Source organism: Saimiri boliviensis, chromosome 2 (assembly GCF_048565385.1).
Source record: "Saimiri boliviensis isolate mSaiBol1 chromosome 2, mSaiBol1.pri, whole genome shotgun sequence".
NCBI lineage: Eukaryota > Metazoa > Chordata > Mammalia > Primates > Cebidae > Saimiri > Saimiri boliviensis.
In genome coordinates, this window is record NC_133450.1 from 31,058,547 (window position 1) to 31,086,190 (window position 27,644).

The 27,644-nt window shown below is 48.8% G+C and overlaps 1 protein-coding gene across 2 annotated transcripts in view; it reads left to right on the forward strand.

The window, feature by feature from the left end:
- DPF3 (double PHD fingers 3) overlaps positions 1 to 27,644 on the forward strand; it is a 286,509-nt gene that overhangs the window by 190,603 nt on the left and 68,262 nt on the right. For both annotated transcript variants that reach the window (XR_744393.2, XM_010335241.2), the window contains exon 7: positions 13,941 to 14,078. Coding sequence is in view for 1 of the 2 variants with exons in the window: in XM_010335241.2 (XP_010333543.1) it covers positions 13,941 to 14,078 (138 nt within the window). In the remaining variant the exon portion in view is untranslated. The remainder of the gene's footprint in view (positions 1 to 13,940; positions 14,079 to 27,644) is intronic.

Below are 27,644 nucleotides of genomic sequence, written 5' to 3' on the forward strand. Positions count from 1 at the left end.
CTGTGTAGTGTTCCATGATGCAGCTGTGCCACGGCTTATATGGCCATGTCGCCTCATTTGCTCAATGTTCTACTGCGAGATGTTTGGACAGTCTAAAATCTGTTGACTATTAAAAGCACTGTTCCAGCTTTCCAGCTATACCTTTGCATGACGCTTTACTGTTTCCTACAAGCACAGCTGTGAGGCTGCAGGGCCTGGTGCACGGCCTTTGATCTCTCTTATTTTGAGTCATGGCAGGGAGTAGAGGAAAGCAAGGAGCCTGGTGGGTCTGCCAGGTTGCAGAGAGCTGGGTGAAGCAGGATGTGCCCTGACTGTGGAGTGGTTCTGCTGCTTGTTATCTGTGACATCAAGAAAGTCATTTGGCTGCTGGGAGACTCCGTGTCCCCGGGCGTGAGGTGGGGATGGGGCGCGCTGGGAAAGCTGACTGCGATGATGTATGTAAAAAGCTTTGCATGTGGCACGTGCTTCGCAAAGGTTTCTCCCACCTTGGTCTTCTGATTTTCTCTTTCTCCAATATACTTGGAAGGAGAAAGGCTGATGTCGCAGGAGATAGCACACTGCTGGGTGGTATTTCATGGAGGGGACAGTGTGCACTGAGGGAACAGAGGAGGGAGTGGTCACATGAAGAGGGGCTGCTGGTCAGAGGATGTGGCCCCAGGATGCCAAGAAGGCCCTTAGGGCACATGCATGGAATCGATGCTGGCTCCCAGGGATGGGTGGTGTGTTCAGGGGTAGGGGGAAAATGTAATAATGATAATGCTGAAGTTTGTTGACTTATATTATGGACCTGGAATATTCTATTGCCTTCATCTGCATTAACTCTTCAACCCATAAGGAAACTGGAGAGAGAAGGGGTTAATTCACTTTCCTGAGGTCGCACAGTGGATAAATGGCAGAGCCAGGATTTGATCCCAGTCATTCATCTCTCTCTCTCTTTTTTTTTCCTCTCACTCCTTCCCTCCCCTGCCACACACACTATCACTCCCCCTTTCTGGAAGCTGCTGGTACCTTGTGCATCCGTCCCAGGCTGTCTCCCACAGTGTGTGATGATGGTTTGTTTCTCTGCTCCCTCAGGCTGGACTGTGAGCCTTCTGAGGGCAGGGCCCAGGCCAGAATCAACTTGCAGCCCAGCCCCAGCACAGTGGTGCTTCCAAACTGTTGAATGTCTGGAGAAGGGAATGTGGGATGTGCATACCAGGACAGAAGATGGATCAGCTCGACTAACCCAGAGCATGTGGGTAGGGAGACTAGGGGCTCAGAGTTAGACCAGGATTGCTGGGAACATCATGCTGAGGTGCTTCGAGCCACAGTACCCAAGCTTTTTGGCCCCAGGGACTGGTTTCATAGGAGAAAATTTTTCCACAGACCAGGGGTGGGGGCAGGTTTTGGGACGATTTGAGCACATTACACTTATTGTGTACTTTATTTCTATGATTATTACATTGTAATATATAATGAAATAATTATACAGCTCACCATAATGTAGAATTAGTGGGAACCCTGAGCTTGTTTTCCTGCAACTAGATGGTCCCATCTGGGGGTGATGGGAGACAGTGACAGATCATCAGGCGTTAGCTTCTCATAAGGAGCGGGCCACCTAGATCCCTTACTTGGGCAGTTCACAATAGCATTCGTGCTCCTATGAGAATCTCACGTGAGATCTAATCTGATCTGACAGCAGACGGAGCTCAGGTGGTAATGCGAGCAATAGGGAGCAGCTGCAAATACAGATGAAGATTTGCGCGCCCACCTGCTACTCGCCTCCTGCTGTGCAGCCCAGGTTTCAGTCTGTAGCCTGGGTTGTTGGGGACCCCTGGCTTAGAGGTTGGCCTGCATGGTCAGAGGTAATTCATGGCAATTCTGGGGACATCTCTAGGAAGGTTGATCTGTAGGGTTTGGTGTTCAGGGAGGAAAGCCTGAAGCCTGATGACCGAGAAGAGTCTTTTCTAGTCAGCTAGGAGAAGATGTGAAATCTGGAGGGTGGTGATAGCAGGAATGAAATGGACGGGGCAGACAAGGAAGGCTTAATGAAAGTGAAATTCACAGAACCTGGCAGATGACGGACAGGGTGTGGAGAGCAGGAGAGAGGAGAGAGGGAGGTGGCAATGATGACTCTTGACATCTTACACTTGAGTTGTTGAGACACAAGGGGAGGCTTCACTGGAATATTCTAAAGGGGGGAAGTAATTTTGGGAGAGTGATGAAACTGACATATGCATTTGTGGAAATGGCAGGAAATCCAGGCAGAAATATCTAACAGATGCTAATGGACATTTGTTGTTTCCTCAAAGGGACTGAGGAACTTACACTGACATTGTAGGTGGAAGAAGGCCTACCTCAGGCAGGGGTGGTAAATCATACCGGATAGCCTGGGACTCATAAATAAAGCCTGCTTGAAATTGAGGCCACACTGACGTCCCAGCATGCGAGGTGTACAGAGATGTCGAGAGAGAGAGAACGCTAGCCAGATTCCCAGACGTCTGAGGGCTGCCTCGGTGTAGAGGCATCGGGTCTGATTTTTGACCTTTCTCTTTTTACCTGCCCCAGAAATGTTGACAATGACATTTATTATTTAATTTTTTTTTTTAAATTGAAAAGAGAATTTGATGTCACTCTTAATTAAAGCTAATTAAGGGCATGCTAAGATAGGACTCACTAGAATCAGGGATCAAAGACACTGCCCTGTAAGGGATGCCGTTGGAAGAAGGCGGCTCTGGAGTCCGAAGGCCAGGATTTGAATCTTTACCACATCACTTCCTAGCCACGGCCTGAGGCAAATCACAAAACCTCCTTGAGCCTTGGTTTTTTGGTCTGTTAAGTGAGGACAATAATATTAACCTTATCGGGTTTCCAAGAAGGTTAAATGAGACAATGTGTACAAACAATTAGCTCCCTGCTTGGTTCGTAGATATTCTCAATAAATATTTATTTTCTTTATGCCAAATCTAGAAAAGGTACTTATTTAACGCCTAAGCCAGGGCCCCAGTTGCGTTCTGTGCCCTAGCTGCTGGAGTTGTCAGTGTCTAAGGAAGTCATCTGATCAAGTTACATGAATGATCAAAATTAGCTGGTGTTTGTGGAACATGTGCTGTGTGCCAGGTACTGGGCTGAGCATTGTACGAAGGTGAACTGCAGTTCTCACTACCCGCCTCATGAGCTACAATAAATTGCCCTCATTCTACAGACAAGGAAACCCAGGCTTAGAGAGATTAAGTAGCTTGCCCAAGGTCACATTGCAAATTAGCCGACCCAAGAAAGCAGACCCCAGAGTTCACCTGCATTCTGTTATCCTGCTTCTCGGCAGGCGGGAAACATTCCTGTAACACATGCTTTGGTTTTAGGGGTTTCTGCATTTCCCTGCTGAGGATCCAGAATCAGGTGATAGAATATGTTGAAACGAGAGTCTGGTTGCTTGTCTCTGTTCTTCCTCACATCTAGTAAATTCCTAAAATAAGCAGGACACTCTCCCTTGATGAAGACACTGGGCTTTTGGGTCACTGGAGTTTGATAGATCCTGGGTCACTGCCAGGCCCCAAGGAATGTGGCTGTAAAAAGTCAGGATGCTTCGCACCATACCTACCCCCAGCCCCCTGTGTTTCCATCCAAAGGAATTCAGTTTAAAGTGAGCATCCGGGGTGGCCAGAAAGAAGGTATGAAGCCATGGGAACTGCCAACCATGCAGAGTGGGATCGGGAGGGAGGTGAGTGTAGCCAGCCCCTGGGAGCCTCATCATTTTCCTGTCACAGTTGAGGCAATAATAGCTTCATGACGTATAGAGAGTTGTGAAGTGCTGGAATGCAAAGGACTTAGAGATCATTTGGTTCAACCCCCATATTCTGCAGTTAAGAAAATCAAGGCCTGGCACACTGGCTCATACCTGTAATCCCAGCACTTTGGGAGGCTGAGGCAGGTGGATCACAAGGTCAGGGGTTTGAGACCAGCCTGACCAACATGGTGAAACCCTGACTCTACTAAAAATACAAAAATTAGCCGGGCGTGATGGCGCACACCTGTAATCCCTGCTGCTTAGGAGGCTGAGGCAGGAGAATTGCTTGAACCCTGGAGGCGGAGGTTGCGGTGAGTCAGGATTGCACCATTGTACTCCAGCCTGGGTAACAGAATGAGACTCTGTCTCAAAAAAAAAAAAAAAAAAAAAAAAAGAAAATAAAGACCCAGAAAAGGGTATGAATTTGTCCAAGGGTGCTAGTATCAGACCCCGGGTCTCTAGAAGGCCACCAACTCTGCTGGCCTCTGAGCCTGAAGGGCAGGGGAGGGAGGAGAAGCCTGCCTGGGCACTGGAGCCCTGGGCTTGCCTGAAGGGGCTTCTTTTCACTTAAACAGGGGTGGGCCTAAACATCGCAGGACCTAGACAAATCTTGAAGCCTTGACTTGTATCACATTGAACTCTGTGGATCCGTTGTTGGCTTTTGAGAAAAGCCTGGGCAGTTGAAGTGGCTGTGGGATGGACAGCTGCACCCTGCGTACCCAGCCTGAGCAGGTGGCTTTTGGAAGTATCTCCTTGTCTTTATCCCGATCTGAGTTTGTATCTGAGAGTCACACCGGGCTTTTCTCAGTTCGGCTTCTCCCCGCTTGGGGGAATTGGTTGTAGGAATTCCTCCATCCCCAGATGGTTCTGCAGAGAGAAGACAGAGGGTTTTTGGGAGATGTTGGTGGCCCCAGACTTCTATGAACCAGTCTGCTAGGGGTGAATATACATCAAAATGGTATCTGGCAGGGCTTGGGATTCCACTCAGAAGGGCTGCATGTAAGGGAATGTGATGCCAGAGTCATTATGAAGGCGTGGGTGAGATGAGGTGCTGACAGGGAGAGCGGGGAGCCTTCCCTATCCCCAGCTCCAAGGAGCAGGGCAGACACGGTGTTCCCAGAGCCAGGCAGGGCTGGAGTCTCGGAGGAGGGCCCTCTATAGTCCCTGCACAGCTCAGTGGTCAAGCAGGGTAGGGCCCAAGTCCTCACGTGCTCGTCTTCCTGCCCCCACCCCCATTCTCCTGCTGTTGCCTCCTTCTTGCTGAGAGCAAGTCATGGGAGCAGGCCACGTCTGTCAGCCCCAGGCCCTTGGGGTGGGTGGGGAGGGAGGCAGTGCCAAACTGAGACTCACCAGCATACTTTTCAGTTGCGTGCTTCAAAGGCAGATAGACCAGGGCTCAAATTCTGGCTGGGCCATCCAGAGACTTGCTTAAACGCCCCCAGACTCAGTTTCCTCATCTGCGGAATAGGGATCCTTGCCTCCTGAGCTGTGAGATTCTGCCTGAGAATGGGTGCTGCCTGATGGCAGATGACGGGCATGGTGGGGTCTGGGTGACAGATGAGGAAGTCCAGCTGCAGAGAGAAGGAAGTGGTATCCGCAGGTTGTATGTCAGTGCCATGGGGTAGAGCTGGGAATGAGGTGCGGCTGGTGACTGGCTGGTGACTCCCAGGGCCCGGGCTTTGTCTCTGGGACGCTCATCCTGTAATTGCCTTCAGTTACTGCTTTCAGTCTCTTGGAAACCACTGGCTCAGATACCCACTGCGTGCTCCAAGTTGGGCTGATGAAAATGTGCCAGAGTCATTAAGTTATCAGTGGGGAAGGCTGCCGCTTCTCCCCGGCAGGAAGGATTCTGCTGTCTGCTGCAGCGGCTTTGTTCACAAAAACTGCCCCTGATTCCTCCTCCTCCCCTTCCCTCCCTCTCCAACCCCCCTCCCCCCACCCCGCCCAGACTAGGAGTGAGTGGGGTGGGATTGAAGGGGGCAGGGGGTATGCAGTATTTTGGAGCAACACTGAAGGCATTCATAACTCCAGACAGGAGGTCCTGCCTGCAGAATCCAGTTCTGGATTGGGAAGTGGGCAAACACTCCTTCTGCAGCTTGACAGATGGATCCACCCCAGGGGGAAGGAGAGAGAGAAGGCAAGCTGGACCTCCCTTATTGTCACAGCCGCTGCTCTCCATGTGCACCGTGCCAGGAACACAAAATCCAGGTGCACGCTTGCCAAGGTGAAAAGAAGGAGCTTAGGTCGTGCACAGGCAGGGTTGCCTGGTCCCGGGGGTGGTGGCTTCAGAGGTCCCTGATGCAAAAGCGCTTGCCCCCGGGGAAGGAGACTGGAGTGGGAAGATGGGACAAGGCCCGCTCTGCTGCTTCAGCACTCCTGGGGCTCAGGCTCATTCTGCACGACAGATATTTCCAGAGTGAGAATGCCGACATGATAAAAGGAGAGCAGATGGTTTCAGTATTTTATTTTCAAAATGTTTCTTTTCCCACCCCCTTTTCCTTGCATTCCACTCCAGACTTCAGAGGAGAAATAACTCCCCACCTTGAGGTTTATTATTCTCTTTGTTGGGTCACTTTGACTGCAGTGGCGATGAGAGCAGCTGAGAACAGCCTGGACCTCTGATGAGCTGGGCATTGTTTTGAATGCATTCTCTCACATGGGTCTCACTGCTGGGAGTAGGTGTCGACTTTGCTCTACAGAGAGGATGCTGAGGCCCAGAGAGGATCAGGAACAATGCCCAAGTTCACACAGTCAACAGCAGAGCTGGGACTAGAACCCAGGCAGCTCAGATCGAGCCTGCCCGCTTACCTGCTACAGATTCTGCCTCTCTGAGGGCAGAGGCGATCTAGAAGCCAGGCCTGAGTGGCTGATGGCACTGAGGTGATGACCCCTGAGCGGCTAAGCACTCTGACCAGACGTTCAAGGTTATCTCAGAAGGGAATTTTATGCCTGACTCAGGGCCGGTGGGGACCTGGGTTCACCTTGGCAGCTCTCGTACTATCAGGTCAGCGATTTGGAGTAACTTAGTCTCAGAGCTCCACTGTGAGTCTGACAGGTTTCTAGAAGCAGCTACATGATTTGTAAGGTCCACTGCAAAATGGAAGTGTGGGGGTCCTTGTTCAATAAATATGAAGAATCTCAAGATGGCAACAGCAGGGCATAAAACCAAGCGTGGGGCCTGTCCGAACTCGGACCCAAACTAGACACACAGGTCACAGGCTCACGAAGCTGGCCCATGGTGCTTGCAGTGACAGGAAGACATGATTAAACACAGAAGGAGAAACAGTGCTGGCTTTACTAAGCCAGTCAAAGCAGGATTTCAAGACGTTTCTTTCCATTGTGACGAAGCAGTTTGATCCTGATACGATCCAAGCAAAATAAATCTTGGAAGTCTTCGCTGTTCCTCTTGCCCCTGTGATGAAATCATTCGAAGGACTAGGGCTGGGAGTCAGAAGCTAGCCTGGTAACATGCAGGCTCCACCCTGGTCTCCTCTGACCTCAAGCTCCCCTCCACCCGCCAGCTTCCCTCTCTCCTCCCCTGCACAGCTGGCCCGGTCAGCACTTCCTCATTTCTCAGGGCACCCTGCAGCTGTGCCCACGACTTTGCGGACTTTCTTCTTGTTAAGGCAACTTCCCAATTGCCAAATCCGGTGGTCTCCTCTCAGTCTCTAACCTTCTTGACTCTTCTCACGCATCTGACTTGTTACTGTGGCTCTGCCTCGGTGCAGAATCTCCTCATCTTTCTTTAACACGGGGATGCAGGTTGCTGAGAGTTGATTTACTTGAAGCACTTGGAATGGGCCTGGCCCATGGTAAACACTCAATAGCTGTTCGCAGGAGCTGTGACTGGTGGCGTCATTGTTACTGTCATCTTGAAACTATTCTTTTGGCTTATGTTGCTCACCCCTGTGTGAGCCTTTCTTAACATTATTAATTTTTTTTTTTTTTGAGACAGAATCTCTCTCTGTCACCCAGGCTGGAGTGCAGTGTCATGATCGTGGCTCATTGCAGCCTCGACCTCCTGGGCTCAAGTGATCCTCCCACCTCAGCCTCCTGAGTAGCTGGAACTACAGGTGCATGCTACGTGGCTAATTTTGAATTTTTTTTTTTTTTTTTTTTTGTAGAGATGGGGCCTTGTTATGTTGCCCAGGCTGGTGTTAAACTTCTTGCTTCAAGTGATCCTCCCAAAGTGCTGGGAATATAAGGGTGAGCTGCTGCACTCCACCCTTTCTAAAGATTCATGCAGTTTCTCCTTCTCCATCAGTCTCTTAAGATCCTGGTGTTTTCTCAGTTCTATCCTGTGCAGGCCCCTCTCTTTTCTCTCTCCACAATCTCTCTTGATACTCTCCCCCATACCCATAACATCCATTGCCACCCTGCCAACTCCAAAATCTATGTCTCTTTCCCCAGCTTCAGGTGAACTGAACTCATTCTCTTCCTTCTTTAAATCTGGTTTTCCTCCTTCATCCTTCTACCCAGTTGCCCAAGTCAGAAACCTGGGCATCTTCTTTGCTTTCCCTAGCTGACACTGAGCACCTGCCACAAGCGAGGCCCTGTGCTGGTCCTCGGGACACAGCACCTGTGGACACATGGGGCCTGCCGCACCTGCTGCCTGTGGGGGAGACACACGCAGATGCTCGTCCTCTTACAGTGGGGCTGTGTCCCATCAGACCCATCAGAAGTTGAAAATATCTAAGTCAAAAATGCATTTCATACGCCTAATCTGCCAAATGTCATAGCTTAGCCTAGCCTACTTTTTCATTTTATTTTTTGAGGCAGGGTCTTGCTCTGTCACCCAGGCTGGAGTGCAATGGTGTGATCTCAGCTCACTGCAACCTCTGCTTCCTGGGCTCTAGTCATTTTCCCACCGCAGCCTCCTGCGTAGCTGGGACTATAGGTGCATCCCACCACGCCTGGCTAATTTTTGTATTTTTTGTAGAGATAGCGTTTTACCATATTACGCAGACTGGTCTTCAACTCCTGGGCTCAAGGGATCCTCCCACCTCGGCCCCACAAAGTGCTGGGATTACAGGTGTGAGCCACTGCACCCAGCCCTAGTATACTTTGAACACTTACATTAGCCTACAGTTGGGCAACATCATCTAACACAAAGCCTATTTTACAATAAAGCATTTAATATCTCTGTAATTTACTGAATACTGTACTGAAAAACAGAACAGTTGTATGGATCCTTAAAGTATGGTTTGACGATTGTAAAGTTGCAAAATCAAAAGTCAAACCATTGTAAATTGCGGACTGTCTGTATTGACACGTGATTAGTCCTAGGAAGGCAAAAGAACTAAGGTTCTAATTTTGATTGGAAAGACGTCCCTGGGGAAGGACATTTGAACTGAGATCAGAAGGATGATTAGACCTTAATCAGGCAAATTGGGGATGAGGCCATTCTCAGCAGAGGAAAGAGCTTGTGCGAAGACTCGGTGGTGGGAAGAAAAATCTATAATAAATGAAAAGGCCGACGAGCAGGAGGGCTGCGCAGGAGGCGGACCCTGGTGTCAGAAGACGCTGGAGAGGTGGACGGGGCTGGGTGGGGCATGGCCAGGAAGGCCGTGTTAGTCTTTCCACGTTCTTCCTGGCTTTCTCGCTCACTCCCTCTTCCACCAGATTCTCTCTTTAACCCTCTCCCATCCCATTTTTCCCCTCCATGCATAAGTCCTCATTGTTTCACAGGTAGACAATTAAAATAATCCCTCGCCACCTTCAAATCCATCTTCTGCCCTACAATCTTAAGCAGTATTTCTGACACATAAATCTGCTTAAGTTGGTCCTCAGGATAAAATCCTCCCCTGGCTGCCCCGCTGTAGGGATAAAGCCCTGCTCAGCTTCCTCTCCTGTTAGTCCCCCTCACATTCACCCCGCTCCTCCTCTCCACCTTTGTGAGACTTCCCGCAGCTCGCAGAGGTGATGGCTGCATGTGCTTTGGGCCTGCTTTGCCTGCTGAAGTCCTGCTCACGTCAGGGGCTCTTTCCCTGGGAAGCTACCCCACTCACTCAAGCCAGTTTCCTGGCCCCTCTTTGATGTGCCCCTTTGCCCAGCAAGGGCTCACACTGTTTCCAACCTTCCTCTCCCTGGCATGTTTACATGCAGGTCTGTGCTAGACTGCGACCTCCTCCATGGAGGGGTCTGGGGCTTGTTCATCTTTGTCCCTCTTGTGCCACATAGGGCGGGACACATAGTAGGTGTTTAATAAATATTTCTTGAATTGAAGACATGGTGATGAAAGAGTGACATGGTACAAGCACATGGTTAGAAATGAAGCTCCATCCAGGGGTCTCTTCGTGAAGAAGTCTGGCTTCCAGGAACTCCATGTACTGTCTGGTCCTGATTCTACTGATAACTAAACACAGGCCTCAGGGCTGCCTGCCCTGCCCCTGCCTGCCACGGCCATCCATCTAGAAGGGCAGGTGGACATAGGGTGGGTGGAGTCAAGCCGAAATAGGTCTAGTCTTCTAGCCCAGCGGTTCTTAAACTTCAGTGTGCGTCAGAATCACCTAGAGGGCTTTAAAAAAATCTGGATTGCTGGGCTCCACCCCCAGTGTTTCTGATTCAGTCAGTCTGGGGTGGAGTCCAAGAAGCTGCATCTCTAACAGGTTGCCAGGAGATGTTGATGGTGTGCTGGTTTGGGGACTACAGTTTGAGAATCTCTGTTCTAGCAAAAGGATTTGCTCTAAGTATGATTACTTTCTACCATGTTGGGGAAAGAGAGAGGGAGCGTTTTGCTTAGGTTTGGTTTTGTAGATTTTTAAGAACAATGAGTCTGAGCTTAATGTGGATAGAAGGATTAGATTCTACAAGCTTGCCTCTTCCCCCAACTCCTGGCTTTCCCACGCAGTGGTTCTGTATTCCTTCCTCAACCACTCAGCAAATAAGTTTTGAATGCATAGTATGTATATGTCAACATATAAGGTGGAGTTGTCGATATCAAGATGAAATTGATGTGAAACTGTCCTTAAGAGAGGTCCTTCAGTGCAGACATAGCCATAATTCAAAGAGTCTAAAGGAGAAATGCCTGCTCTGAATGGTAGTGAGTTTCCTATCAGTGGTGTCCAGAACAGGCTTCTAGAATTAATGGGAATAAAACATTTCTCTAGATAGACCGAATGACCGTTAAGATCCAGAAATTGTGTGATTAAGCAACAGTGATGATTGACATAACAAAATGGCACAAATGAAATGCTATGAGTTTATACTGGGGATCTGCAGAGGCGGCTGAGGCCTCCTTGTGTAAATACTGATATCATTATCGTTACTTTTAATAAATGTGTATTCCTTACTAACAGTATGCTTGGTGACGAAATGGATTTACATGCAATGCCCCGTAATTTGGTGTGTATTAACTTCAGATCATCTAAAAGGTTAAATAGAAAAAGCCACAAGCAGACTCAGAGTGCACCTCGGGGGCCTTTTTTTTGGGTCTGGCGTCCTGAGTCACATGGAATTGAGATGCATAACATCATTTTATTTTATTTTTTGTAATATTTATGAGAGAGAAGAAGAGAGAATATATGAATGTAAGTAGTCAATGATAGGCCTATTTATTTGAATTTTTTATTATTTTAGATTCAGGTTTGTTACATGCCTATATTGCATAATGTTAAGATTTGGGCTTCTATTAAACCCGTCACCCAAATAGTGAACATACTACCCAACAGGTAGTTTTTCAAGCCTTGCCCTCTTCCTTCCCTTCCCCCTTTTGGAGTCTGCAGTATCTGCTGTTTCCATCTTTATGTCTGTGTGTACCCAGTGTTTAGTATATACCATGGAATATTACAGAGCCATAAAAAAGAACAGAATCATGTCCTTTGCACATGGATGCAGCTGGAGGCCCTTATCCTAAGTGAACTAATGCGGAACAGAAAATCAAATACCATATGTTTTCACTTATAAGTGGGAGCTAAACACTGGACCTTGAATTTATAGTCACTAGGTCACCAACTTGAATTTCAGAATCTCATCTGGCCTTATCAAGGAAGTCCAACCAATTGCCAGATTTTATAATATGAGGCAAGGGTCAAAGTCCCTCTTTTCAGGAAGGTCCAGTAATTAAGATGTGGCAAACAATGCTGACAGCCCGTGCCCCTCACTTACCATTTATTGAGCATCTATTATGTGCTGGGTTTTGAGAGAGCTGCTTTACAAATGCTATTTATAATCCCTTTACCCATCCTTCAAGATAAGTACTGTTATCCTCATTTTCAGATAAAAGAAAAGGCACAGAGCTATGGTTTGTCCAATTTCACGCAGCAAAACTCTTCAATTCATTTTTAGAAATCAACATGACCATAAAATTGAAACCTGATAAAAGATTGTCCAAAAATTATAGCTTGAGCTCAAGTCTCAGCACAGATTCAAGACGCACTATTAGAAAACAGGATGCAGCAGTATATCAAATGGATAATATACTCTGACCAAATGGAGTGCATTCTAGGAATGCAAGAATGGTTCAATAATTGGAAATATTAGGAAATCAACAATTTATCTTATCAACAAACTAAAGGAGAGTCATATTATAGTAGCTGCTGAAAGGGTAGTTGATAAATTTTCCTGTAATAAAACTCTATGACAGGAATAAGAGGAACTACTTAAATTGGTAAAGACGAAAAATTAGCCAGATACATCATTCTAAACAGTGAAGCACTAAATCTGCTCCATTAAAATTGGAAATGCTTGCTTTTGCCATTTAAACATATTGTTTTGGTAAGTCTTACAAATGATCTAAGCTAAGATAAAATCGGTTATGTAAATATGAGGAAGAAGAGATGACATTATCTTGGCCAATGTTTGTCTACTGAAAAATCCCAAGAGAATCTGGTAGAAAGGGAAACTCTATCAGAAGTAATAAAGGTATTGGATAAGATGACTGGCCAACAGCGCTTCTCTATACTCTTAGGAACAGCCAGTGAAACCTCAGCAGCTGGAACTGGGATTTGAACCCAGGTCAGATGCTGAAGTTGTGCTCTTCCCACCTTGTGAAGCATTTATGCTTCCTTGTAGGACTTGGTCATGTCAGCACAAGGGAGGAGTCTTCTAGGATTTGTAGCTTGCAGGCACTCCAGTAGGGCAGGTTGCTCTGATGGGGATCCAGGCTGGGGGTAAGTGTAGAAGGTTGGCGTGGACGTTTCACCGTGAAGACTCTCGAGGTTTCTGCTACCAGCAATGCTGTCCCCCCAGGGGCTGAGATAATGAACTCTCTGCGAGGAGGTTGGGGGTGATAGTGTGGTCTTGAGCCATTTAGCCAGACTTCTCTGTCCCAGGAACCGAGCATCTAACCAGCAGAACTGCTGCCCTTTCTTCTTGGCTCCAGGAAGCCAGATTTCTGTTGCTCGCTGCCCTTCGCCCAAACTGCCCCATTTGAGAGGCAGTACTTGTGAGAGCACCTTTTACAGATTTGGCTGCCCTGGGGCATCAGGGGTACAAGCTCTTGGTGACTACACCCACCAAGGATGCCTTAACTCCATGGCGTTCATGGTGTAAGTGGAGCATGTGTTTCTGGAACAAAATCACTGGGTGAGACATCAAAAGTATTATCCAGATAAAGCTTTCCTACTGTTTGCGGTGGCCAACCATGGTGGGGTGGAGTGGTGGAAGGGACAGTGCACCGGAACCCAGGAGACATGGGTTCTGGTGGCTCTGCCACACTAGCTGTGTGTTCCCGGGCAAGTCACCTGGTGTTGCTGGGTCTCACTTGCTTCATCTGTGTCATGGGATGTTGGATTGGGTAGATTCCCAGTACCCTTTGAATTCAACATCCTAACAGTTACCCTTACAACGTGCCTGACACTGTTTTAAGTACTTTGCGTAGAGATTAACTTATCATAATAACCCTATGAGGTAAGTACTGTTATTCTTCCCGTTTTAGTTCTGAGGAAACTGAGTCACAGAGTGGTCAAGTGACTTGCCCTGGGTCTCACAGCTTACACAGCACTCCGACAGAGAACTTCATGTTTTACTTTTACTGTTTTCCTTCCATGAGCTGTGTTATGAGGGTGTTGGTTCTGCTGGGTAGGGGAAAGGGGCGTTGGGGTGGGAGACAGTTTTAAGGGAAGCCTGGCTCTGGGATGGAGGGATGGGGGTCACTGCATGGGAGAATGAGAGCGGTGTCTGCACAGGTTGCTAACATTTGCACCTCTCCCTTTCTTCCTCTTTTCGTCTCTAGTCTGTGGCAAGCGCTACAAGAACCGGCCGGGGCTCAGCTACCACTACGCTCACACTCACCTGGCCAGCGAGGAGGGGGATGAAGCCCAAGACCAGGAGACTCGGTCCCCACCCAACCACAGAAATGAGAACCACAGGCGTGAGTGCCTACTTGTTAGATTGGGGCAGTGAAGAAGTGGGGTAGGCAGGCTGGGGAGCATCCCTTGTTCCTTTTTCTCACCGCTGGCATCTTCTGGTAGCAACTGCTGAGTGGTCTCAATATACCGGAGAGTGCTGGCCCTTTCAGCCAGCCAGCCAGCTGCCCCGTGGCTCAGCCCAATCCCAGGCTTAGCAAGAGCAGGGCTCACACACCCAGCTCTGCAACAAGAGGAAGGAAGGTGATTATTGTATTCAGAAGAGAAAGCCTTTACCTGGCCGCCGTCAGATGCCAGACCCACAACTCTTGTCCCTCAGCTCCTGAAGAGCCACTCAGACTGGGTTGGGCATAGCTCTTGGGTGTGTTAGTTCAGACAGACGTTCAAAACGCCTGCTTGCTCACTAAGAGCCTTAGAGTATTCTTAACTATTGCTGTGGTTTTGTTGTAGCGGGGAAGGGGTCACAGTTTTGGTACAGGGCTCTTCTGCCTTAGAAACGCTGCCTGGAGACCCCATGTTCTTTGCGTCAGCACTCAGATGGCAAATGTGATCTGCATGGATTTGTTGTTTGGGATGTTGGGCTCTTAAGACCCACAATGATCCTGAGGATTCGTGTTTCCATTTCTGTTCTTTCCTACCTGAACTTCCAATTATGAATTAGGGAATCCGAAAGGGGCTTAGCATTTTCCACTTGGCTTTTCTCTAGAACATCCCTTGTGGTCTCTGCGCTTGTAGAAGTCTCAGCGTGGAAATGGGATAATGGAATCGTTAGAGCCTGTTTGAAGATGTGGACCACCCTGAGATCTCACAGTGAATGATGTTTGTGGACAGGCCATATGTTTTTCATTTTGTTCAGACAAAAGAGTTGGTGGCAGGTATTCTGAAAGTGAACAACTCAATGCGGTGAAAGGGCTCAGACCTTTCAAAGTACTCAGACTCTAGGATTCAAGGATACATGTTAGTCATCAACTTAGTCAACCCACGTCCAGGGGCCAGCTTTACCAAATATTTGAAATAATGAACACACCTACGGCCAAGACCATTCTTTGGATTAGTGTGGAGTCTCCCTTAACCTCCACTCCACTTTCCCCTTATAACACTGCCTTCGTTACGGGTTTGCTAGGGTTCTCATAACAAAATCCCACAGACAGGGTGGCCTAAACCACAGAAATTAATTTCCTCGCAGTTCTAGAGGCTGGAGGTCCAAGGTCACAGCGTTGGCAGGGCCGATTTCCTCTGCTTGGCTTGCAGATGCCACCCTCTCACTGTCCCCTCGCACAGTCGTCTTTCTGCACACGTGTGCCCTGGCGTTTGCTTTTGCATCCACATTTCCTCTTCTCATAAGGACACCTGCCAGATTGGATACTAGAGTCTATCCTAACAGGCTCATTTTAACTTGACCCCTTTAAGGACCTCTTTGAGGACCCTACCTCCAAACCTAGTCACAGTCTGAGATACCATGGGTTATCCTTTCGACGTTGGGATTTGGGAGTGCAGAGGGGATGCAATTCGGGCTTCAGCATCTTCTTGAATTTTTGCTCACTTCCAAGGTGCAAGCCTTTAGTGTGACAGACCCTTGCCCTCTCACCTGCTATCGTCATCTGGACAGAACCTGCACAGCAGAGCAGGGGGTGCCCCCGGCACCTTGCCCACTCTCCTCGCCAGGGCCTGAGGCGCTCCAACACTGAGGCTTCTCTCTGAAAAGAGTTGTCCTTGGTCCGCTCACCCTTGTCTTTCAAAAAGGAAAGGATACTGACCTGTACGGAGGCAGCTGATATTTGCATCACCCCGGCTCTCCTCTTTTCCCTGATCTAAGTGGCCAAGAGGTCGGACGGAGGTAGCTGTTGTCTCCAACCACGAGGAGGCTGAGAATCATCGCCTTGGATTTTGGTTGCTCTCTGAAAAGCGTTTCTTTGCCATTTTTGCGCCCTCTAAAGTGTTTATTAGCTTGGTGTTATTTCTCACTCCCCTGTGCTAGCTTAACTCTTTATATCTCTTCTCAAATGTCAGGCCGTTTTGTTCCTTTATTCATGCTCTGGGGTTTGGAATGCCTCTTGTCCGTCTGTGTCTCATTTTCCTTGGTTCTCCTGTAGCCTCATTATGAAAGGGGGTTGTGTGTGTGTGTGTGTGTGTGTGTGCGTGCGCGCGTGTGCGTGTGTGCGCGTCTGTGCATGCACATGTGTGTGTGTGCATGTGTGTGCATGCGCGTGCTCGTGTGTGCATGTGTTCGTGTGTGTGTGCATGTATGTGTGCAGGTGTGTGTGCATGTGGGGGTGTGTGGAGAGCATATGTGTGTGTGTGCATATGCGTGCACGTGCGTGTGTGTGTGCATGTGAATGTGTGTGCATGCGCGTGCTCGTGTGTGCATGTGTTCGTGCGGGTTTGTGCATGTGTGTGTGCAGGTGTGTGTGCATGTGGGGGTGTGTGGAGAGCATATGCGTGTGTGTGTGCATATGCGTGCACGTGCGCGTGCGTGTGCGTGTGTGTGCATGTGCCTGGTGTTTGTGACCGCAGCACGGAGAGGTGTGCTGCAGACCCTGGGTAGAAGGAGGCAGTCTCCCCAGCGACCCCTGTGGTTCCCTCCGGATTGGTTGACTTCTGAGACCAGCACTTGGGTGTGGATCTTCTCATGCGCCCTCATGGGCAGGGTGTTTGGCCTTCCTGTGTCCTCCCCTTGAAACCACATGGTCTTGCTTGGGAAGGAAGGTGTGCCTGGCTCCCACATCCTACGTGGGACGTCTGCCTAGGAAATCTCATGGGTGGCTTGTCCTCACCTCTGTGGGCTTGTCACTGAGCAGCGTGTACTCCAACTCCTCCGTCCCCCTTTTCTCTTTCTCACCCCGCTGATGAGAAAGTGGGTTCTTCAAAAAGGATCGTTTGCCTGGCCAAGGGTTTAAAACCTCCTAGAAAAGGATAGGTATTCCCCAGGCGGATCCAGGCCTCCTCACAAGAAGAAGTTTCCAGAACCCTCACAAACACCTTTTCGATGACATCTCCTCACCACACCCTCCCCCAAAACTCTGTGATTAACCCAGTTTTGCTAGTGGGGAAGGTGCAGCAGAAAGGCCTTTAGTGCCTGCAGAAGCCATTCTTCCCCCCACCCCCAATTTCTTTGGACAAACCCATGAGGCGGCTGCTCATCCCGGGTTCTCTGCACCACACACGCCGCTGACTTGCCTGCCGCCCGGAATGTGTGCTCTGTTCCCTCTCATATCCCCCTGGTGAGCAACTCCCCCACTATTTTCCTGTGAGCACTAATTGCCAGCATCATTAATACCCAGTCATTAGCTGCCCCCACTGTTTAGGGGTAGGGGGTGGCTTCCATCCATCCTGCCCCTAAATGCCACTGGGGCTGTGTGCTGAATTGGATGTGACAGCTCAGCAGCATCCTAAGGTCTCAGCTCCATGATCCTCCCTTGGCGAGGCTTTTGGAGGGGAGGGGCAGGTAGGAGAGCTTAATCCAAGAGGCTAATCTGCGGCTCCCCCAGGAGAAGGTCTGGACACCAGTGAAGTGGAAATGCTGACTTTTTCCCCCTTTAGCAGAGCTGCAGGGTGACCCAAGCTGCATGTGAGCGGATGCCTAATGGAAAAATGCCTTACTGACACAGGGGTTTGCAGGGCCAAGGGCAGCTGGGCTCATACCACCTGCAGCAGTAGCGACCTTTTGACTTTGGTCCTCCTGCTGTCGCTTGCTCCATCGGCCTTAACTGTGTCTTCAGCAGAGCCCATGTCTCATCCCGAGCCTGCTGCTGCTGCTGAAAGGGCAGAGTGGCCTGCTGGAGCCGGCACTGATCTTCCCCGCCCCCGCCCATGCTGCCCCGTGCTGCAAGCTCAGCAATCCACTGCCACTCCTGATCGCCTGGGCCCCCAGCTCATGCTCTCACACCTTTGTTTCTCCCTTCGTCTCTCATTTTCTCCGGAGTATACGCTTCTTGTGTTTCCTCTGGATTTGTCCCCTTTCCTGTGTACCCCTGTCTCTCTGCCTCAACTACAGGCAGCCAGGGATGCTTGGAGCTCAACTACTCCCCTTTGGGAGGTAGTGCTTTACTGACGGGGTCCTCCGCACGTGGCTGCATCCCGTCCTCTCCCTGCATGAGGCTGGATGCCTCTTCTCCCTCCATTTCTTTTTACCACCTTTTTGCAAATGAAATAAATTACTGTGTGTGTGCACATGCATATGTACACACAAACACACACGTAGATGTACACACACGTGAATAAAAGGAGGGCAGCTGGGGAGGATAAGACTCTGAAGGATGCCCTCAGAAGCATGCCATTGTGACTCCTGAAATGCAGTATTGGTAGGGAGCCCAATGGGGCAGGGTGGCAGAAAGAGCTCTGGATGAGAATTCAAACCCCCCCTTAACATAGGCTCACGATGTTCAACTCTTTGAATTTCTTTTTAACCTTCTGTGCACGGTGGGAATTGATTATAGATGATGCTTTTGAGGTACTTTTTAGTGAGGATAGGCATTTATGAATGCCTATGAATAGGTTCATCCTGGACCTGGATGAAAAAAATATGTAAATAAATTCAGTCTAATCCATCCATCCATCTGCCATCCATCCATCCATCCGTCTAACCATCCATCCATCCATCCATCCATCCATCCATCCATCCATCCATCCCATTCAGCCATCCATCCATCCATCCATCCATCTATCCATCCATCCCATTCAGCCATCCATCCATCCATCCATCCATCCATCCATCCATCCATCCCATTCAGCCATCCATCCATCCATCCATCCCATTCAGCCATCCATCCATCCATCCCATTCAGCCGTCCATCTATCCACTTAACCATGCATTGAACACTGTCTATATGCTGGGACTAGGAAGGACAAGCATATAAATAGGACTCAGCCCCATCCTTGAGCTCACAGTCCTGAGTGGGAGTGTGCCATCGGGTGTGTACAGAACTGTGAGGGAGCTCAGGACTCAAGGGCACAGGGTACTTTCTAAGCCTTAGGGCAGTAGTGTTCCAAGTGTGGCATTAGCATCACTGGGGACCTTATTGAAAATGTAGATTCTCAGGTTCTACCAGATCTCCTGAGACAGAGACTCCAAAGACGGGGGCCAGCAGTCTGGGTTTTACAAAGCTCTCCAGTGCACACTAAGTGCACACTAAAGCGTTAGAACCACTGCGTTAGGGGATTTGCAAAGGCTTCACTGAGGAGGTGATATTCAAGTTAGCTCTTGGTGAATGAGGAGGAATTTCTTAGGAGGGAGAGGGCTTCCCAGGTAGAGGGAACTATTCATGGAGACAGGCAGATATGAAACAGCATGGCACATTCAGAGAATTGGAAATCATTGGGTCTGATAGTAATGCTGGATTTAGGAGATGCAGAGGAAAGGTGAAAATGTACTCGGGGCCCACAGTGGGAAGCGTCTTCCATGCCCCTCTGTGTAATCTTTATCCTATAGGCAATGGGAAGCCACAGTAGCCATTACTAGAAGGCAAGAACAAATAACTTATAAAGACATCTGTTTGGAGTCTTATTGTTATATGTTATATCTCTTTTATTTAATAGCATAAGTAAATATAACATACTCTATAGCATACTCAGAGCTCCTAAGAGGGAAATTAAATATATATATATGAGTCTATAAAATTTATTTCAAGCTTATTTTTCAGGTCCATGGAATTGAAGTTGGCTTGTCTTAGGTTCCTGGAGGTCTCAGCATTTTGTGCAAGGGTGATGTGCCTGGCTCAAAGTTAGGCTTTTCTCCTCTGTTGAGAGAAAAGCAGCCCCAGCGCTAGCATGCCTTTGGAGGGCATATTATACTTTGCAGAGCTGAGAGGGGAGAACCAAGTTGATTAAGAGTAATGTCTGCTGATTAGATAATCTGAAAATTCGTCTGATAATGTGCAAATTATCTAAAAGAAGCATATGATGTCATTGCCACACTGTTGGGAAAGATCTAACAGATGTTAGTCTTCTGACATCTCTTGTCCTCTAACATGTGGTCCAGAAGTGGCCAAAAGCTTTAACAGATAGAGTGAAAATTACCTTTGAAACAAGCTTAGACATTTTGGATCACTCTGAAAGGTGAACGGAAAGCCGTAAAGCCCACACAGCCAATCACGTACCTAAACTTGCCACAAGAGATCCAGCCTTTGTTATTAGGGGAGACAGAGGGAAACTGAGATACAGAGCTGTTTCCGGGAAATTGGCCTGCTGCTTCCTTCTCACAGAGCAAATTGGGAAACTAACAACAGGTGTTTTTTAGACACATTATTTAACTAGACGGTTTTCAGATTATAAAGCAAAGAATCCGTGGAGTTGCTCTGGTCCTTGCAGGGATACTTGGGGCTCATTTTCTGGCCTCAAAGGTCATCTACGTACTTGACCTTGTGGCTGAGGGAATGGCTGTGGAGTTGGTCAGTCCAGGGTGTGAATGGTGACCCTGCCACTCTGCCATTTCCAGTGGTACAAATGTGGGCCTCTTTCCTACACTTGCGCTTCTTAATTGCCTCGTCTATAACGTGGAGGTAATAATCCTACTGACCTCATGGGGTTGCTATGAGTCTTCAGTGAGATCATGTGAGTGTTTAGCACTGTGCCCGTGAGCACTAATGTCCCATCTCTGTCCCATTTGGGCCCACAGGCATGTCTGTGACCATAGATGGCTCCTCTGAGTTATGACTCCATCGGAGCCCATGTGATGGGACTTTGCTGCCACTGTGAAGCTAATGACCTGTGGGGTCTCATTGGCATCAACAGTAACTCTCAGAGCCTGACCTGGCCCTGGCATATCCTTGGCTAAATCTTAGATATGGGCATGGATCCGTCTAAACAGGATACTCACTAGGAGTATTTATTGAGCACTGATTGTACCTGCACCCAGTTGTGGGGAGAAGTGTAACTGGGCCTCCAAAAAGGGATCACGTGGTCTCAGCCCTGTGAGAACTTCTGGTGCAATTGCAGAAGTAAGACAGGGACATAAAACACAGCCAGAGAAAGCTGTGGAGGGGAGTCTAGACAAGTGTGGCACCCTGTTATTTGCCATGCCATTGCCCTAGCGTCGGGCCTCCACATGTCTCTTGGCTGTCTCAGTTTTATTTCTCTCACATTTGGGGCCTAATTACCTAGAATGCACAGGATGGAAGAGACCCACATACCGAACAGCAGCAGTGGCAATGGTACTTGTTTGCATTCCCGGAGTGTGTCACATGGTGCTAAGCATGCCATGTTGATCTCATTCATTCCTCACAATATCCCTACAAGGCAGGTGCTGTATCCCCCAGAGGACAGCAAGACACACAAAGACCAAGTCATGTATCCATGGACAGGGAGGATAAATGTGAATCCATGAGTCATGTACCACTTACTGGGAGAGTTTACTTATTTTGGTTTTTGATTTTTCCTGCCTTGTTTTAGAAATGAGATTATCTTGCATGTAGAAGAGGAAAGAGGGAAAGAGATGATGGAATAACTACTAGGTGTCAGGCATTCTACACACATCTTCTCATGTTATGTTCACAAGTCCATTAGGCACGTGTTGTTATTCTCATTTTACAGACAAGGAAACTGAGGCTTAGAGAGGTCGAGTAACAGACAGCAAGGTGGGAAGCTGAGATGGGAATGGGCTTGAGTTGGATACCATTGAGTTATGTCAAGACTTTGGAACCCTGAGTGATGGGCCCTAGTCCCAGGCTTGGATCTCTGTCTTGGTCCTACCGATGTCCCTTAATTTTTTTCCTCAAGATTAGCTGTCTAGGCCGGGCGCGGTGGCTCAAGCCTGTAATCCCAGCACTTTGGGAGGCCGAGGCGGGTGGATCACGAGGTCGAGAGATCGAGACCATCCTGGTCAACATGGTGAAACCCCGTCTCTACTAAAAATACAAAACATTAGCTGGGCATGGTGGCACGTGCCTGTAATCCCAGCTACTCAGGAGGCTGAGGCAGGAGAATTGCTTGAACCCAGGAGGCGGAGGTTGCGGTGAGCCGAGATCGTGCCATTGCACTCCAGCCTGGGTAACAAGAGCGAAACTCCGTCTCAAAAAAAAAAAAAAAATAAAAAAAAAAAGATTAGCTGTCTAATACAGCAGGTTGCAAGGTGGCTTTTCAAAAGAGATGAACATGTTAATAGGCACTGTCTTAATGGGCTTGGGCTGCCATAACAAAATTCCGTAGACTGGGTGGCCTAAACAACGGGAATTTATTTCTCACAATTCTGGAGACTGGAAGTTCAAGATCAAGGTGCTGGCAGGGTGAGGGTGTGGTGAGGGCTCTCTCCTTGGATTGCAGATAGCCACCCTCTCATTGTGTCCTCACAAGGCCTTTCTTTGGTGTGTATGGGTGGAGAGAGAGAAACAACCTTTTTGATGTCTAATGAGAGCACTAATCTCATTACAAGGACCCCACCCTCATGACCTCACTAAACCTAATTGCCTCCCAAAGACCCTTTTCCAAATATCATCCCTTTAGGGATTAGGGCTTTGACATATGAATTTTGGGGATGAGGGACACACTTCAGTCCATAGCAGGCACAATTTACTCTTCAAAGCTCTTTACTAACTTTGGCTGTTTGGGATGTTTTATAGACCCCACCCCTGCATTACAAATTCTAGTTCAGACTTTAATTGGTAAATGACTCTGTAGAAAAAAAATCACAATCATTCTATTCAATAATTTTCTTGAGTCTCTTTCATTCCGTATTTCACTGTCTTTCCTGGTTCTTATTTTTTTTTCTTCTAAACTTGCTCTTTGAAAAAAAAGCTTGTGCCCAAAGTAAAATAATAGGATTCATCCTTGCCTCTTGGTTTTTCTTCAGTCCTCCAAAATAGACCCTACGGTGTCTTCCTCTCTTCGTCTTCTGGCCACCTCTGGCTTCTGCCTGGGTTATTACAACTTTTTTTTTTTTTTATTGGTCTCCCAGCCTCTAAAGCAGGCTGGGCATGGTGGCTTATACCTGTAATCCCAGCACTGTGGGAGGCTGAGGTGGGCAGATCACTTGAGCTCAGGAGTTTGAGGCCAGCCTGGCCAACATGGTGTAACCCCATCTCTACTAAAAATACAAAAATGAGCCAGGCATGGTGGTGTGTGCCTATAATCCCATCTACTTGGGAGGCTGAGGTGAGAGGATTGCTTGAACTCAGGAGACTGAGGTTGCAGTGAGCCATGATTGTACCATTGCACTCCAGTCTGGGAGACGGAGTAAGACCTTGTCTCTAAAAACTAAACAAAACAAACAAAAAAGTTTAGAAAATATAAAGCAGATGATGCCACTCCTTTGCTGTCAACGCTTGCATCACATTTGAATACAACCCAAACTCCTCATCTTAAGGGTCTGTGTTTTGCCTCTGATGTGTGGTCAGCAGAACCCGGGGCTTGGTGACACCTTCTCCAGGTCTGTGCAGCTACAGCACTGAAAGCCCCATGCCCTGGAACCCTCTGTCCCAGGCAAACCTGGATACATGGCCACCCTACCAGGGGAGCTTTTAAGACATGTAGAATCTCAGGCTGTACCCTGGATCTATGAGTTCCAATCTGAAATTTAGTGAGATCCCCAAATGATTTGCACAGCAAAATCTGGGAAGGTCTAGACTGTAAGGCCCTGCGTGTCTACCTCTCTGACTCACCGTCCCTCGGGCGTGTCGTTGCCTGGGTTCAGAGCCAAGTGAGCCACTCACTGACTGACATGTGACCCTAGCCGAGCTGCGTAGCCCCATGGATCACCATGTAAAATCAGATCATTAATGGCGTCTATCTCATGGGTTATGATAAAGATTAAGTAAGCGACTTCCAGGTGATGTGACTGTCACGCCACATTAGAGCCATGTTTCTCAAGCTCGAGGCTGCATCAGAATCACCTGGAACATTCGTTAAAACACAGCCCACTGGATCCCACCCCCAGAGTTCCTGATTCAGCAGGTGGAAGATAGGGCCGTGGAATTTGCTTTTTTTTTTTTTGAGATGGAGTCTTGCTCTGTGGCCCAGGCTGGAGTGCAGTGGCGCGATCTCAGCTCACTGCGACATCCACTCCCTGGGTTCAAGTGATTCTCTTGACTCAGCCTTCCTAGTAGCTGGGATTATAGGCATGCACCACCCCACCTGGCTAATTTTTGTATTTTTAGTAGAGGTGGGGTTTCACCATATTAGCCAGGCTGGTCTTGAACTCGTGACCTCAAGTGATCCACCCACCTTGGCCTCCCAAAATTCTGGGATTACAGGCATGAGCTACCATGCTTGGCCAGGAATTTGCATTTTTGACAAGTTCCCAGGTAAACCACTACCTTAGAGAAATCTAGCTTTCCAAGACTGATGTTCAGTCAGTCAACTTCTCTTTTAAATTCCTTTTTTCTTTTGCATGCCAGGTAACTAACCAGGAGTCAGGTTGTATTGTCAAATTGAAGGGGTAGCCTTGCTTTTTGCTCTTCCTAATGCTCTGTCCCAGATAGGACAGATGTCTCTGGCTCTCAGCACCAACTTCCCAGCCTGCATTTGGGGTGTGTCCCTGCCTGGGCCCCCATCCCCAGGCTGTGCTGCCCCTCAGCTCTGTGGTCTTTTGATTCCTTCCAGATGCTCAGGTCTAAAGCAGGAGGCTCAAGCTTTCCTTTCCTTTTCTTTTTTTCTTTTTTCTTTTTTTTCTGAGATGGAGTTTCACTCTTGTTGCCTAAGCTGGAGTGCAATGGTGCGATCTTGGCTCACCACAACCTCCGCATCCCAGGTTCAAGTGATTCTCCTGCCTCAGCCTCCCGAGTGGCTGGGATTACAGGCATGCACCACCATGCCTGGCTAAATTTGTATTTTTAGTAGAGACGAGGTTTCTCCATGTTGCTCAGGCTGGTCTCGATCCACCGACTTCAGGTGATCTGCCCACCTCGGCCTCCCAAAGTGCTAGGATTATAGGCATAAGCCACCACGCCTGGCTAAGCTTTTCCTTTTTTAAAATACTGCTTTCAGTCTGAAGAACAAAGAGCATGCTGGTCCTCTTGCAGACTGAGTTCAGTGGTGCTGGTGAAGAGGACTGAGAGAGGGCAGGGCTGGGCAAAGCAAAACAAGGGGCTTGCTGAATCCTAATTATGTCAATAATAATATCCCAACAACTTAAACAGACAAAGCTTATCCAGCTCTAACACATCAAGGTATCCTGGAATACATGAAGGGAAGTTATGTCACTTTGTTTAGAGCGCAGTTGATGTAGTTGCTCTTAAATTAATATTTTCTCCTTCAACAAACTCATTTGGTAGCAACCACAAGTTGCCACGCCAGCGCATGAACTGACCCATATTCCCAAACACTGGAAAACGGAAATATCTCATTACACGTCACGTTCCCTCAGCGACACTGAGAACATTCCTGAGCTTTACCTGGTCTTTTTCTTACCTTTCTGACGCATTAATGGCAGACCCAGGGTTGCCCACCTAACGCTGGAGCACAAAGGACATTCCTTGGGGTCCGTGTGACCGTCTGGCCCCAGATCTAGTGACATGGTGCACACAGTCCTGGCAAATTGTTGTGGCCTTTTGGCAAACCGCAAATCACAGCTCTCACCAAATACATCCACCAAGATGGGGACATCAGTGTGAGTGGGGATGTTTTCTGCTTTTACAGCACAGTTTTCAGGAGTGAATACTCACAAGGTTCTTATGTAAAGGTGTAAGCCTTGGATAAAGATGGAGGAAAAGAAGGCAGGCAGAGGGAGGGTGGAGGGCTGACTCCACATTTTGAAATATTCGTAATATTTCTACAGTCACCAAAACACACAGCAACACAGGGCCTGTGTTCTTCCTGGCTGCTGCTGGGCCCCTGGTGAGAGACTGAATGAGACTCAAGGCTCCAGGGCCAGTTGAGCCTGGGAATTCCTGATGCCTTCCATTCTGGTTGACTAAGAAATGCCTAAGAGAGAGGATTCCTGGGGCAGGCAGACGCAGTGGCTCTCCACACCACCGCTTTCTTCTCTCCAGTGTTTCTCCTTCCCACTTCTGTGTGCCGTTACGAGAGGGACTTAGGATAGTCACCCTGTGCTCAGGGGACTCTCTATCCGCTCAATTCCTGGTCATTAACTTCCCTTTGCCTGGCAGATTTGTTTTTCTTAAAAAGTCTCTGTGACAATTTGTCCATTCTTTCCCTCAGGATTGATTGTCAGCTCTGTGTCAGTCACTGCCAGTCAGGTGCCAGGGATACAGAGGTGAAGGGCATGGCTCCTGCCCTCAGGTAGCACATAGCTAACAGGAAAAGAGGCATTTATACAGCACAGAACACGATGAAAGGCTGGGTTCCTCTGGGTGTGGAAAACTTGGTTTTTCTGTCTCTTACCTGATGATAATACTTGAATAATCGACCTGAAAGCGACCCTAGGACCTCACCTGGCGCGTTCTCTTGCCTCTCGATCACCAATGCGGTCAAAACCCTGGGCCTCGGGGCCCTTCCCTGTGTGCAGCGGCCTCTCCAGAGAAGCCCGCCCTGACTGTGGCTTTAGTCATTAACCACATGCCTTTCCAGCTCTCCTGTGGCACGTGCTGCCTTTCCAGCTCATCTTGCCTCACCTTGTCCTCGACGGTGTGGAGTGTGACAGTTTGTCAGCCCCATCCATAATTGTGAGGACTGATGACAGTGGCCCCGGGCCTCAGCGCCTTCTGCACCTGCTCCCGAGCAGCCCCCTTCACTTTCTTGTACATTCACGGTGCCCTCAAGGCTGCTGGCAAGATGGCCTGTGGGGAGAGCAAGTTTTCTGCTGTGGAGGACTCTGATGGTTGGAGGGTCCTATGGGGAGCGGGCCCCGGTGTCTGCTTCCCCACCAGCCTTCCAGGCCCCCTGCCCCTCCACATTTGGGAGGAAGGCTTCCTTTGTCTTTCTCCCGGAGCCCTAGGGCGGGGCCTGAGTTGCTATTAGGTGGCCAAGGAGAACCAGCTAGAAAGAAAGCCCCACACTTTTTATTCCTGGGATCTGTGGGATTTATTTTTTCATCAGTTCTAGGGAAGCAATGAAAAAAGGTGTCAGGCCTGGGGGATAATTTATATGAGTAAACACGACCAGCGAGCAGAAGCATGAGAATTAAGGCCATTTATCCCGGCTTTGATGCTCCCTTTGCCCTCTGGTCCAGCCTTCCCCACAGTCTCTATCACGCCACTTTTAACCCTCTCCTGGCTCTGCTCCATGCCGGGCCTGCCGCAGCTCCTCGCAGCCGCCTTCTCTCCCCTGCCCGCCTCCCCCTCCTCCAGCAGCCCTCATTAAAGGCTGGGCAGAGGTAGCAGGCTGTGGCAGTGGCCTCCAGCTGAGGCCTGCTCCTGATTCTGCAGGGAAGGCACGTCGGGGTCCACCCTTGCTCCCCACCTCTGTCTCCTGCCCCTAAGCTTCCTCCTCCGGACTGGCCTGGCTGGCATGTCCTGCCTGGCTGGCCCGGGCTCCTTTCCTCTTTCCCTCCTTTCCTCTCCCCTGTCCTTCCCTCCGTTGTCCTCTGAAGATGCGCTCTGCACAGCCAAGTGGCATGGGGCTAGCATGCTTTACACTTGAGAGATGAAGTCATAACAGGTGGCAAGAGCGGAGGCTGCTGGAGCCCAGGATTCCGGTTGCCATGGAAACATGTCAGACCTGTAGAGGGACACGGGAACTGTCAG